At 46.1% G+C, this 14,639-nt stretch overlaps 2 protein-coding genes across 2 annotated transcripts in view; one reads left to right on the top strand and one right to left on the bottom strand.

Annotated features, from left to right (window-relative positions):
* LOC8038579 (protein timeless homolog) overlaps positions 1 to 14,639 on the top strand; it is a 622,009-nt gene that overhangs the window by 66,170 nt on the left and 541,200 nt on the right. The gene's annotated exons all lie outside the window — the stretch shown is intronic.
* LOC8038587 (leucine-rich repeat-containing protein 15) lies at positions 1,781 to 7,397 on the bottom strand. The gene is made up of 2 exons (XM_029981903.4): positions 6,567 to 7,397; positions 1,781 to 4,376 (listed from the first exon to the last, which is right to left on the bottom strand). The coding sequence occupies exons 1-2, from the start codon at positions 7,017 to 7,019 to the stop codon at positions 2,178 to 2,180; spliced, it is 2,652 nt and encodes an 883-aa protein (XP_029837763.2). The 5' UTR covers positions 7,020 to 7,397; the 3' UTR covers positions 1,781 to 2,177.

Raw genomic sequence — 14,639 nt, 5'->3', positions numbered from 1 at the left:
AGAATCGGATTGCGGCAGTGTCGAGCAAAGCTCTGGCAGCAGCTCGCGGCAAAAGAGAACCATACACTTGGAACTGCTTGAAGCCGTTGCAGAAAATGAGTCTGCTTTTTTCTTTTTCTGTCATTTTTTTTTTTCTCCAGGGAAGCTTAGGCTGCACTCATTTTGCGAAGCAGAGCGCCGCTGTATGTCTGAACACGGCATGTTTTACCCCCGCTATGGTGCCTGGAACGCGTCTCCGACTGGTCTGTTTACCGCGCCCAAAAAAGTGGTCCCTCGATTTTCGCCTGATGACGTCATAGAAGTGTCATGCTGACACCGGTCGCGACCCTGGTGGTGTTTCAGCAGCTGTGGTGGATATGGCAGATGCCTGTTCTGCTGCAGATCGCTCCCCACTGGGACAGTCCACGGAAGCTACGGCAGCCGAAAGTTGGGACGCCGTGACGACAGCGACACTCGCATTCGCTCGCGCTTTTCGCCAGCATTTCTACGGCCAACTGCCAGGATTGCGACAGTCAACAGCATGACACTCAGGCTTCTGTGACGTCATTTCTTGCCACTTGGGGACCACTTTTGATGTATGGGCAGCATGGGACGCTAAACACGCCAGTCGGAGACGCGTTCCAGGCACCATACTCCCGCTGGAGGTAACACGAAGGCACTCGAGGAAGAGGTTCGGCTGGCGCTGTTGTACAACCAGCGAATAGTCGAGTGCTGACTCGACTCCTCGCTCGTTTACTCGACTCCTCGCTTGTCGCTGGCACATGACCAGATGTGGTTAGGTGCCAGCCATATAACACATTCTGCGTTAAAGGAAAATCCAGAGCTGTAACACACAATTTTGTAACAAGCAAAATGTTGTTCCATTAACTTTCTTTATTCATCATATAAACCTTTATGCAGTCAGGGTGTGGATAGACAAGAACAGTGGTACGCTGCGATACTTACTGTAGTTTTACAAAAATATTCGTATTTGTGCTTTAATTCTTTTCTTCGTTTTTCTCTACACATTGCGTTCGAATGTGGATGACCAAGGCGACCTTTTCTTTCTGACTCGATGAGGCTTCATTTCTTGCAAAGAATATGGTACAATGAAGCCCAACTAGTCATATGTTCAATTCACAGCTGGCAGCATGGTACTGTTGAGAGTTTCAAAATTTTCATGAATAGCTCACTGAAATTGCTTTTGATTTTCTCTTTGTTATCCTTTTGTGACCCCGGAGCATTTATAGGCTATAAATAAATTGCATAAATCAGCTGTCTAATGGTAGCCCCATGTACTAAAAGTATCTCTAGCTCTGCTGCATTTAGTACACTAAGGCAATGGAAGTTTATGTTGCCCTCGGTAGGGGGTGTTTTAAAAGAGGAAGTGTTTTTGCTCCAAGTCATGTGTATCTGTATACATAGCATTGTAGTCGGTGGCACTGCCAGATTGTTTTAGGTACTTCAGTTCGAGAGTGATCTGTTTGCTTCCCTAAAATAATACAGTTATCCTATTACTGTGATCTGGAATGGCAGGCTAAGAAATGTTGATATTGGGAAAATATTATGACCCACAGGTGCTGTCTTTGCTGAAACTGAATGTGTCGGAAACAATTTTTTATCTCACTGCAGATTGTATTTTTGGGCTAACGTTATGTTTGTTGGACGTCACCATAGATATCGCTCACACATGAGGTTTTTCTTTCAAGATTTGCTAGATATTGACATTGTGAATACTCTTGCTGGTAATAATGTAAGGTCAAGAGGTGCTCCTGAGCCAATATCTGCTTCCCTCTGCTGGACTGCTGGATACTTTATGCAATTTATTTTATGCGTGCAACATCGTCCGGGTACCAGAATATTACTGCCTGGAAAAAGATAGAACATAAAAATCAAACACCCGTCAGAAATTCAACACCAATTTTCCGGACGTTGCACTTCCACATTAAAGGGAGATTGCTAGTGTTGTCTCGCAGCACTCTTCCTTCACATGCAACAACTTAGAAGCACAGTTTCAAAGCTTCACAGCCACACAAATGGCCGAATGGCAGGTTCTGTCCACACCCCTGAAATCGTCTTTGGCACGAAAATGGGCACTCCAACTCGACACAGTCACTGGAGTGGACACTAGTCGGTTCCACTGGTCCGCCGAACACTTTGTACAGCCAACACGTAACCATGCACTGTCCTGCCGTCGCCTAAATCGACGCGTGGCCGCTAGACCAGGCACCATCACTTAGGGAGCGAGGAATGAGCTCCTGCAGGTGCGGCTCAAGAGTAGCCTCACGAGGTCCATTCCTGTTCCGCTCCATGGCGTAGTAAAGTTTGTTTCGGATGCCCTGGTGGCCGCTAGTCCTTACGCCGAGGGTAGCCTCGGACACGGTCAGTATGCTCACTTCGTCGCGCTGCGGACGGTATGAGATGCTGCTGCTCCTCCGCATTCGAGAGTAGGGCTCACGCAGGCAGTGGTGCCGTGTCTGCAACACAAACACCGCTGCCAAGAAGGCAACCAGGACGAGGAATCCGCAGCCGACGACCACTGTTGACGTGATCGTTGCCTTGCTCAGGGTGACTGGACCCTGCTGTTGCTTCTCCGCAACGGCTGATGCAAAGAGCAGGTTCCTGGGAGCACCGAGGGGCATGGAAGATGCGTTCTCCGAAGTTGAATCTTGGGGCAGCAGGATCGTGGGCGAGGGTGGCTGCTGAGTGTGGTTCGCCTGCAATAATGTCGGCTCATCAGTCACTGCCGTTGAGTCAACTATTCCAGGCGTGCTATGCATTTCCGGCGCGCTCAGGTTTTGCCTGGAAGATAGGGTGATCGAGGTTGTGCTTGACATATTTAATATTGTTGGATTGTGCGTGAGGTGCTGCATGAGCGGTGTGCTTGCTGTGCTGATATCAGCACTTGCAGCACTTCCTTTGGTATGTGTGGTTCCTGAGGCCTCGGAGGCACTTGTTTCTGGCCTCGCACCCGTAATTTGCAGACTAGAGGGAACATGTTGTTCTGACGGGAGTGCCAAGGTCGTCGTGCTTCGATTTGTGTTTTCTGCCATCGTCAGCTCGAGTGCTGACGTTTCAGATGTGTCGTTTTGCGTAGCTGGTTCGTCAGTGAGCTGAATATTTTCGACTGCTGCCGTTGCCAGAGGTGTCGCTGTAGGTGCGATAGATCTTTCGGTAACGTTTGCAGGCTCTTGGGTACTGCTCTCCCGAAAGTCATCTTCTCCGAGCAGCATGATTGGTTTGAACTGAAGTGCAGGAGGTGATGCACAGCGGATGCTGTAGCTGCTGTAGAACTGGATGCTGGAGGTCTTGATCCACTGCGAGAACCATTGCACCTCGGGGCCACAGTCAAAGTTGTTTCCCCCCACCTTCAACACTCTTAACTTTGGAAAGAAGGACGGGAAATCGGGTCGTAGGCTGGAGAGTTTGTTGTGCATGAGATTGAGCTCCTGGATGTTTCTGAGACCATGTAGGGCCCTGGATGAGTTGATGACTTTTGCTACCAATTCAGCACTGTCATACATCTCAAGCTTAGTCAGATTCTTGAGGTCGTCGAAGACTGGTTCCTCAAAGTCTATACTTCGGGTTAGTCGGGACATCTGGAGTGTTTGCAATCTCTCGAGCCCCCGGAAGCACTGGGGCTCAAGCATCCTTATTGGATTTTGGGAAACATCAAGCAGCATGAGGCTGCTCAGGTTCCTGAGGGCTTCGCTGGAAAGAATCTCGATCTGGTTCGCTTGCAAGTCCAGTGTCTTGAGCTTGCTAAGGTCGCAGAAGGCGCAGTCTGCAATGGTCCTGATTTGGTTTCGTTGTAAGAACAACTGCTCCAGATTGGAGAGCCCTGGAAAGCTGTTAGGCGGCAGTTCCTCTATGGAGTTCTCCTCAATGTAGAGGGCAACCAGCATAGGCGGCAAGTTGAGCGGGATCCTTGTGAGCCGGTTCCCATTGAGCCACAGCCTCGCCAGATATTCCTGGCGCCCCAGCGCGTCATCTTCTACGTCCTCAATGGCGTTGTCGTCCAGTACGAGCAGCCCCAGGTGGGGGTAGCTGTCCAGGTCCCCCAAGTTGATACGGGTGATGTTATTCCGGCTCAGCCGGAGGTCGCGCACGTAGCGGGTGAGGCTCTGGGGCACTCGCTCCAGGCCGACGTGGGACGCGTCGATGTACTGGAGCCGGGAGCTGAAGAAGTCGAGGCGCGACAGGGACGTGAGCGGGTTGTTGCTGAGGATGAGGTGTGCCAGGTTAGCCAGGTACTGGAAGGCGCCCACCTCGAGGCTGGAGATGAGGTTGGAGTCCAGGTTGAGGTACTGAATGCGGTGCAGGCCCGTGAAGGTGTAGGTGCTCAACTGGGTGAGCAGGTTGCCCCGCAGGTTGAGCTGCTCCAGGTTTCCCAGGTCCTTTAGGGGGAAGGAGGGAGGCAGGGAAGGTTTCAGAGTGAGCCGCTCTTGGCGAGCAGACTTCATGCGCTAAACTAGTTTAAGTCAGTCAAATTAGTTGTGTGGATGTTTGGACATTGTAAGGCCTGTCTGGCTGAAAGGTTGTTTTTGCCACTCAGAGGCAGTTTTAATGCAGAGGATATGTGTACCTTATATTAATAGTCATTCCAGATGCCCAAATCTCCACAAGGCGATCTCGTGTGTTACAAACATTGTAAGGAATATGTTGTATATCAGTACACAGGGATGGTACCGCCGAATACTTGAGGTTTATTCTGGTCCGGCAATCAGCGACCACCTGGCTCTCGTGACACTAAAGAGAGTCTACACGCTCGTATCCCGTAGCCCGTGTGCCCCGATCGTCGTCTTTGTGCATTATGCGATCCAGACCGAAACCAGACAACACTTCTGCCCCTTAAAGGGGCGGTGCAACGATTTTTAGTGGCCAATTAACTGCGGAAATTAATCTGTGTCACTCATGGAACGAAGAACAGAAAGCCATATCATTTTGCTAGCGCTAGTTTTAATGTAAAAATGATGGAACAAATCGAAGGTCAAAGGGCCTCTCAACTCCACGTCGCCTTTCAAGTGACATTCTGGGGGATCACGTGGTTTCCCTTCCTTCCTCCGCGATTATCGACTTTTAAAGGATTAGCATCGTCGAAGGTCGCGACGAACGATCGACACAAAAGACTTTTCGCCACAGGGTGACGGTGAATGTAGCTGCGGAGAGGGACAGGTGTTTTTCACTTATGTGTATCCCCCAGAGTACGTCACACATCAGTTTCGTTAACATCCACAAGTGGCTGTGGATTGGCAAATATTTTATTTTCTTCATTGCAATTACGCGCTGGAATAGCAGTTTTTCGGGGCAAGGAAACGCGTTTTCAATCACTTGTGCTTAGATAAACAATATAAAAAATACAAATTGACAATTCTTTCAACACAAAAATCATTGCACGACCCCTTTGAAGGCCAACGTACAACCTCGGTTTTAGTGCTGGGAAGGTTATCCTCTTTTGCTCACCTCTCCTAAGCTGAGGGAAGCGAAATTGGGGCAAGGTAAAAAGTGGAGAGGATCTAGGAAAGAAGGAGGCGGGAAAAAGTGGAAAGCGCGAAGTGTTCGTCGGCTTTTAAGAAACTGCACTATTGGTGGTTCCCAATACTCTCGTTCTTCGCACAGTGTCTGAATCGCAGCGTGGTCAAAACAGACCTGTGTCCAGTGGAAATTAGCTCATCGAACAACGTTTTATCGACAGGTCGTTTCGCTGACTCTGTGATGTTTCATCTACGATTCGTTTCATCGAATGGCGCTCGTGTGGGTTTTTAGACGTTTGTCCACAGCTTAATTTGGCGCTAATCGTCCCGACCGCCGGTACGATAACCTAACTTGCCGAATCCTTGTCGGTTCCGACGAGGCTCGGTGTGAGCTCGATCCTGAGATTTAAGCTTCTAATCAGTACCCTCTGTGCAGAGCGGAACGAAGCAAGGGGTGAATGCGCATTGCACGGTCTGTTTGGAAGCTTAGCTTGCTAACCCCGTTTGTTTTAGAGCACGCAGATTTGTTTTTGCTGCGATGAAGCTACCTCAGCTGGTATACTTCCGAGCAAAATGAAGCGAGTAATCCAATGAAATCAACAGACGAAAAAGATTATTTTAGTGACGAAAGGTCACAAGGAGCTTGTTGTTGACAAGAAGTAGATTCGACGAAACATCTGACGCTGAAACCTTCTTCACGATAAGTTCAAGTTGTTGATAGTTGAAAAAAATAAACTAATGAATACATCTCCGGATGGGTTAATTTGAGAAAAGGCCAGAAAAATTAATAGCATACTCTGCTGTCTCGTTTACCTGGGATGAGGACAAGCATTATGTTTTGTTTTGTTTTTTTAAAAGAAAGGGATACAGTAGCTTTAAGCATCAGTGACATTTTCATATCACTGACGCTGTTGATTGCCTTTTCAGTTTAGCTACTTCGTGTCACAATTAATCTACCATAAATTAAAAGAAAAAAAGTCATTTGGGGCGGCACGGGCACGAGTATGTGACTTCATGAAGTGCCTTTCTGGCACGAATGTTCGTGAAAGCATTTGCGCTCTCGCGTGTGCGCCCTTTGTGCGGAACTTGTGAGATATAATGAACAACTCTTACCGCAAAGGCGCCGTCGACGTGCACCAGCCGGTTGGAGGACAGGTCGAGGTACTTGAGCTGCTGCAGTCCCCGGAAGCTGCCCGAAGTCAGGTTCTCGAGCAAGTTCTGGCTCAGGTCGAGCCTCTGCAGCAGCGCCAGGGTGCTCAGAGCGCCGTCCTCGACCCGCCTGGTCTGGCTCTGCTGTAACTTGAGCTCCCGGAGGGCCGCCACCCCCTCGAGGATGCGCGGCGCCAGCACGTCCACGGCGAAGTTGCGCAGCTCGAGGCGCTCGCTGGACCCGGGCAGGTCCTGGGGCACCCTCCACGTCCCGTCGCCCACGCAGCTCACGTACTGGCCCTCCGCGTCACAGAAGCAGGCGCTCGGGCAGTCGTTTCTCGTCGCGCCCCTCGACAGCTCCAGGGAGCAGAGCACCAGGACCAGCTGGGGCACGAGCAGTTCCGCCATCGGGACCATCGCAACAGACTGCTTCGTTGTTTTTGAGGCGGCTAGAAGGTCTTGCGAAAGGGACGGTGAGCGACTCGTGGTTTCTGGGCTCGAGTTGCGGGGTGCTTGGTCATGTTTTTCTTTTCACGCGAGGTCCTGGTCGCAGAGCGTGGCGTGGCACTTCGAGGGCTAGGTAGGAATTTGGTAGGGAATGGGTGTGCTCTGTATTCTACGGAGGAGGCTTCGACATGGCTTTGGGGTTGCGGCAACGGTTGCTCCCCTATCACGTTGTGCCTCGCATGGTGCGACGGAGGTCGCCTGAGGTGTGCCTACCCGTCGGGCGAAAAGTCCTGTCCTGGCGACGGCCTTGGTCTCTGGTACGCTCGTTATGCCGTTGATATTCCTACCCTGAAAAGTGAAGTACGAGGCAACGTTAACGACAAAGCAGGCTAGGAACCCGTGAGGGTAATTACGTACAAATAATGTACGACGTTGTGAAATATGACTACTCTGTTTTTGGAAGCACGAAACAAAAGTTTTCTGGGACAGCTAGACGTCAATGGAGCTACGTATTGGGGGTTTATAACCGCACCGCAGCTCGGAGCGCGTGGAGGGAAAACTGGTGCTGATAAACCCAGGGATCATGGGTTGAGTCAGCACCCCTGCCCGTTTTGATATGGATGAGCATCGTGGTGGCATGCTGTTTTGTATCACTACTGCATGGTGCACATTAACTCTTTCACGGTCGAGATTTTTTGTCTCAAAATATGTTTATTTAGGGAACATTTGTTCCCAAATATGTTTCCCAGTGATCAGGTAGTATAAAGAAAGGGTCAATGCACAGGTTTTTTTTCTTAGCCATCTTGCGAGCGCACTTGCAGTGCTTTCAGCTGTTCAGGCTTAGAATAATTGAATAGGAATATTTAAGGTGAAAAGCTGTCACATTTCTTCCTTTCGGTTTCATTTTGGCGCATCCGCTCTCCCAACGTTCCGGCCAATCCAGATTCTGAGTTTGAGGTAATTTATAAAACTTATTCATACGATGGTGACCTTTCATCCATTGAATTCAATTCTAACAAGCCTTAAAAGTCTTAACTGAAAGAGCCGGCACTCCAGTTGCCACTATCGCCAGAGCAGCCGATACGGGAAGCATACATCTCACGCGCATCACATGCTCATCATAGCCCCCTCAAAGCATGTGATGCGCGTGAGATGTATGCTTCCCGTATCGGCTGCTCTGGCGATAGTGGCAACTGCAGTGCCGGCTCTTTCAATTAAGACTTTTAAGGCTTGTTCGAATTGAAACACAATGCAAACATTACGTTCGCAGTTAGCCAAAGTCATAATAAATAGCAACACATTGTGCGGTGCACGCGGTTTTGTGATCAGACGGGCAGTTTCGCCTCCGTACATGTATGGCGGCGACCATCAAATGTGTAAAGACCACAGACTTGTGGTTGTACTGCACTGACTAAATTTCTCATCCACAGCTGAGACACCCAAGTGCTTAGTAAAACTAAAAACACACACACACACACACACACACACACACACACACACACACGCACGCACGCACACACGCACGCACGCACAGCACAGCTTTAAATAAAAAGCTACATATTTATTATTACAGGATCAAATGTCGCCACCAAGGGGTCGCTTGAGTGTCAGCATTATTGAGAATAATAAAGCGTGGAATTACCTGTAATAAATTAGTCCCTACGTTTTTAGAATTACAAGAAATTTGTGATTTCAACCTTCCAGTCATGATGAATACCGATGAGATCAATTATAGCGAGAGAGTTTACTTTGAATGTGAGTGACTTTGACAGATATATAGGGTACCGATTTTTCGGGGAATTTCTTGTGTATTTGAAAAACTTGTATTAGAAAACATGCAACGTTAACTTTAATACCACCAGTAGTGCGACGTGGAAAGCTCGGTGCTCTTCTCACATTGATCTACTGTGGAGATTTAATAGACTAACAATAAACTATAGTTGAAGAGGGCGGAGAAGACGGTCTCAAAACTCGGCTGCAATTTATGATAGATAATTCAATGTGAATAACTCCAAAACACAAATTCCGTAGTTAAAGCCGGGCAAAAGCCTTGTTCCAGCCTAAAAGCAACATTGACGTCGCCACTGGTATGAAGAAAGAACACTTGTCGCTTCATCAAATTGCAATATTTCTGCCTTGCTTTTTGAGCACACTATTTTGTGGCAAAGTGTTTGATGATTAAATTTCCTGGACGCCTCTGCGAGAGGTTCCTGGTGCAGATTATGGAATCGCAAGTCCACAAATCGCACTGTTCCTGCTAATCTTTCTTTTATTGTCGCTAACTTTCGAAGTATCTTATCTAAACAAGATGAACTTGAAAACATCACTTCCAGTAGCGAGCCTGACACCATTCTTGGCACCGAAACGTGGTTAACACCTGATATAACAATTGATGAACTCATCTTAAATCGATCAAATACTATTTTTTGGAAAGACGGAACCCTCGTGGGGGGTGTCGTTGTTGTTATCATTGCGGTCAAAAGAGCTATATCATGCTTCCAAATGGAATGTTTATCTGACCTCGAAGTGCTGTGGATTCGTGTCAAGTTTGATTACTGGAATGTCGTATTCAGTGTCTGTTACCGCCCGCCTCATGTCAGTCGAACTGAATTCAATATATCATTATATCATGTCATTGGATTTGTAACCGAAAATTTTCCCAATGATCACTGTTTCTTTGCTGGCGATTTTAACTATCCTGAAACAAACTGGTCTACATTACTGCCCCTTCCCAAGTATGCAAATTCTCGTCAGTGTACAGAGTTCCTTTCGATAATCAGTGTGTTTGAACTTCACCAGATGATAACCACAGCAACCCGTAATGATGCTATACTAGATTTATTTGTTACTACTAATCCAGAATGTGTAACGTCTATCAGTACTATGGAAAGTAAAAGTGACCATGCTCTGATTCATATTCAAACTTCACAAAAAGTTAACCGCTCCGCAAATATTCCTAAGCAAATATTTGTGTTTTCGCGTGCTAATATCGATGGAATGACGGCAGTCGTACTAAACTTCGAAAGATATTACATGTCATCTCATGACGAAAGAACCGCAAGTGAAAACTGGCTCCCTATTAAAAACATGTTCATAGAATTACTCCACACTTTTGTGCCCAAAACTGCTGTTCCATCTGACATCTCCTTGGTTTACCAACAGTCTAAAAGTTGTGTTAAACAGAAAGAGAAGACTATTCTTAAAAGCAAAAAGACTGGACGACTTCGCTGCCTTGGTCATCATGTCGCTACCATTCAAAGTTGTGTAAATCCGAAGTAAAAAAAGCAAACATTTTTTTCCCGTCGCCCTACCTAACATTCTTTCCACAGACCCCAAGGAGTTTTGGAAAATAGTTAATTCAAAAGAAACTACGACTAGCCCTTTGTTTGTAAACAATCAGAAGGGAAGCACTTAGTGATGACCAAACGGCCAATTCATTAAATTCATTCTTTTCCAGCGTCTTTACACATGAAATATTTCCACTGACATCTTACTGTCTATCTTATCAGAAATATGCTTGCCTCCACTCTTATTCATCCCGGAAGGAAATCCGCAAGGCAATTCGAAATCTGTCTTCTGATAGCGCCCCTGAAAACGATGGTATGTCGACCAAACTAGTAAAAATGACAGCACTCAGCATCAAAAATACTCAGCGCTCTTTTTCAACAAAGTCAAAATTCTGCTGATATACCAGCTGACTGGCGATTCACCCGAGTTCAACCCATTTTCAAGTCGGGCAACAAATCGAATCCATCAAACTACAGACCTACCTCACTCACCAGTGTGCCGTGTAAGCTCATGGAACACATTATTTATTCTAATATCTCATACCTGGATCATCAACACAACTTTTTTTCCCCCAACTAGCACGGTTTTAGAAAGCGCCACTCATGTACTAGTCAACTGTTTGAGTTTGTCACTGGATCTTCATTTTAATAGTCATTCCTCACTACAAACAGACGTTATATTTATAGACTTTGCCAAAGCACTCGATACTGTCCCCCACCAATGACTACTTGTAAAACTCTTACCTCCAGACAGTGTTGCACGGAACGGCGTTCCTGGAACGCGTTCCTTTTAAGAGGAACGAAGTAACGCCACCGTTCCATTTTGCATCGGTGGAACTGGAACGGGAACTCGTTACATTTTTACAGGAACAGAAAAAGGAACGGCGTTCCTTTTTTTTTTTGGTCCAGGTTTTTTTTAAAATTTCAATGAGGGAAGTTTTAAAAGTATAAAAACAGTATCTTTACCAAGAGCAGAATCTCGTTAGCTTCTTGGTTAATTATCTTAGGGTTTATTTTGTGTCGTCCTCGTTTAGTAACACTCGGGTGCAGAAAAGCTAGTGTATAATGCTTCTTTTTTTCAGTACCCAAGACTGCGGTACAAAAAAGCAAAACTTTTAGCAAAAGAAGATACACAAAAAATATGTTTCAAACTGGGCAAATTTCTTTGCTTCCACGATTCCTCATATACCTAGAAATATAGACAGACTATAGCTATCATTGAATTTTCACAGAGACCTAGAGTTACAACAAAATAATACTTTACCAGACATCGAACATACCTTTGAATCCCGAACATTGGTCACTTAAAAGATACACAAAAATTAACCTTTATTTGTTTTCCCCTAGTCTTCCACCTTCAAACTGCACGACTAATCCAACCTTCATGAAGAAGGAGTTGTAGTTTTCAAGACTGACCTTCTGAAGTCGTATCCCCTTCTTCCATTGATCGTTTTGCGGACATCAACATCGAGAAGCAACTGTTTTCAAGTTCGCACAAAAGATTTTGTTAGATCAAAACGCGTGAGGTTGTTGTAAAACGCTCGCGCAATATTGGGTAACAGTGTGTTTTGCTCGTTTGATTATGCCCACCACAAACATAAATACGGTTAAAAGCTAAGATTTTTAAAGGTGATTATATTAACAAATAAAACCCTGCTTTGCTTGCTTTCTTCTCCTGGTGCCTTTCCATCACGGCATTCAAATTCGTATGTTGCCATTTGATGGGATAGATTAAAAGACCACAACAAAAACTTTGTTCTATGTAACTAAATATAGTAATAAGCAAAATACAAATGTAATGTATATGTAACCATACGTTCCATTTTTTGAACAGTAACGGGAACGAGTTCCTTCTTCACATATGGAACTTGTAACGGGAACGCGTTCCAGAAATCAGAAGGAGCGAGGAACGAGCTTTTGTTCCTTTTTTTGAGGAACGTGTACAACACTGCCTCCAGATTAACCCTGTAGTAATAAAATGGATAGCTTCGTTTCTAACACAGTCAGTTTCGGTGAATGGTTCTTCATCTAACTCAGTCCTAGTATCTTCAGACATCCCTCAAGGTAGCGTTTTCAGCCCCCTTCTTTTTCTCATTTATATTAATGATCTTCCGTCTTCGATTACCTTAACTATCCGCCTATTTGCAGATGATTGTGTTATTTATAAAAACAATCTTAGACCCGATCGGACCATCACATCCTCCAAAATGACCGTGATGCTATATCTTCCTGGTGCTCAGAAGGGCAGATGACCGTTAACCCCGAGAAGTGTAAACAAATGACCTCTACTACGAATTCAAACGAATCGTACAGCCAATATACATTATTCATGCAGCAACTTGAATGTGTATGTTACGAATACTTAGGAGTACGCATCTCTGAAACTCTCTCATGGAAACAACACATAGACAACTTAGTCACCAACCCATTTAAATCTCTAGGTTTCTTAAGGCGCACCCTACACCTGTCCCCCAGTTCAACAAAACTGCTAGCATATAAAACAATTATTCTCCCAAAACTAGAGTATGCAAGTATCATATGGCATCCAAATCAAAATGATCTTTCTTTTAAATTAGAATCTGTCCAAAGTAAAGCAGCCCGGTTCATATCAAACGACTTTTCGCCTCAAACTAGCAGTGATGTGATTGCTGCTCCAATTGCGCCAAACTGCGCCAAGGGGCTAACCCTGCTACATCCTGCCACATTTTGCCAAAATAAGGGTAATCTGCGCCAAGCCTGCGCCAAAGGACCAATTTCGGTCGCCTTTGAAAACCGAAACTAAACTGAGTACCGTAATTGAGCACGTGCAATTGTGCAATTGAGCCCGACACTAAGTACCCTGCATTAATCGTCCACCGGTCTTGCATGGTTTTCCCACCGTCTCGCGTTCCGCACTCTCGTCTCGTAAATCTCGTCTTGCGCCTTTTCTTTTCTATGGTAGACGCGGTTGTGTGCGGATGCTGCGACACTAGCGTGCTAGGTACCAGCCATGCCGTCGTGCTGTGAAGCAAAACCACGTTTTTGCGCGGCGGGAGTTACTATGTGAGCTGAAGCATTCTCTCCTGAAAGCAACGGCCGTGGGAAAACTATATTTGTTCACTCCCTTCCAGTCACCATGGTCGCGCGACGTTGGGTGTTGCCGTCCCCACGAAGCTGCGGATGTGGCGCTTTCTGAACTGAAACTAAGTACCGCCGCATGTTCATCAACATTCCTGTTCTTGTTTAAATCATATACGTTACTACAAAAATCCCTCTTTAACTCAAAGACTGCCCTGTCGAAGTATTGATTACTTAGGTTTCTTTGGGTGGGCTTTCTTTCGAGAGGGACTCCGGTTGGTGAAAAATCTGCCGCGAAAGAAGGTTGATGAAAAGAAGTGAGCTAAAGCAAAGAAGGCAATGTCTGCACGCTCAACCCTCACAGCGCGCTTGTTTGTCTCGAGTTCAGTCGTTGCACAAAACGCTCCAAGAACTTTTTGACCCTGGCTCGCGATGTCTTGGATCGATAGTTCAGGTACTTTTTTCCTTTTATTTTTGTACGTTTAGCTTGTATCTTGTTTGTCGGCCTGGCGAGCACACGCCGACAGTTGGCGACGGAGCGGAGTGACATGGTTTCGGTTTCGATAGAACAGCCGTTGTCTCGGCTTACGCGACGAAGCACGCGCAACTACAAACCTGCCGAAGTTGGCCTCACGTGCATGCGAACATGATTGCATGACAGAAGCACCAGCCGGGACGCTTGTAATCTATTCTTTTTTTTTACGTTTGCTTACTTGGGACGAAAATCTGACACGTCGGGGACCAGTCAAACGGTGGCAAGAGTTTTTCGAATTTGCTCGGCAATGCTTACAGCACTTAACACTTGTGGGATGTCTCAGCAGCAAAAACACAAGCAGCGAGTTCCGTCACAACACGCCACATCAGAACACAACGCATCACAAAGTGCCCTTCGTATGTACAGCACAAAAAAACAAATATTTTTATTTTTCTAAAAATATTTGCTCCAAAAGCCACTTTTGCTGTTCCAAAACACTGTTTTGGCTGCTCCAAAAGCCACGCTTACTGCTCCAAAACACTGTATTGGTTGCTCCAAAGGCCACATTTGCTGTTCCAAAACACTGTTTTGGCTGCTCCGATAGGTGCTCCAAAATGGCTTAGGCCAATCACATCACTGCTAGTGTCTCAGCTTTAAAAACAAATTTGGGTCTCACTTCATTGTCTACCTGGGGCAATATTAACTGCATATGTTTCTTTCATGACTTATACCACAGTAACTCGTACTTTAAAAGCACCTATTGTCATTCCG

This window comes from Ixodes scapularis, unplaced genomic scaffold, assembly GCF_016920785.2.
Source record: "Ixodes scapularis isolate PalLabHiFi unplaced genomic scaffold, ASM1692078v2 PGA_scaffold0__279_contigs__length_252992795, whole genome shotgun sequence".
Lineage (NCBI taxonomy): Eukaryota > Metazoa > Arthropoda > Arachnida > Ixodida > Ixodidae > Ixodes > Ixodes scapularis.
Note: the sequence above shows the minus strand (reverse complement) of the source record. Positions and strands in the feature narration are given on the sequence as shown.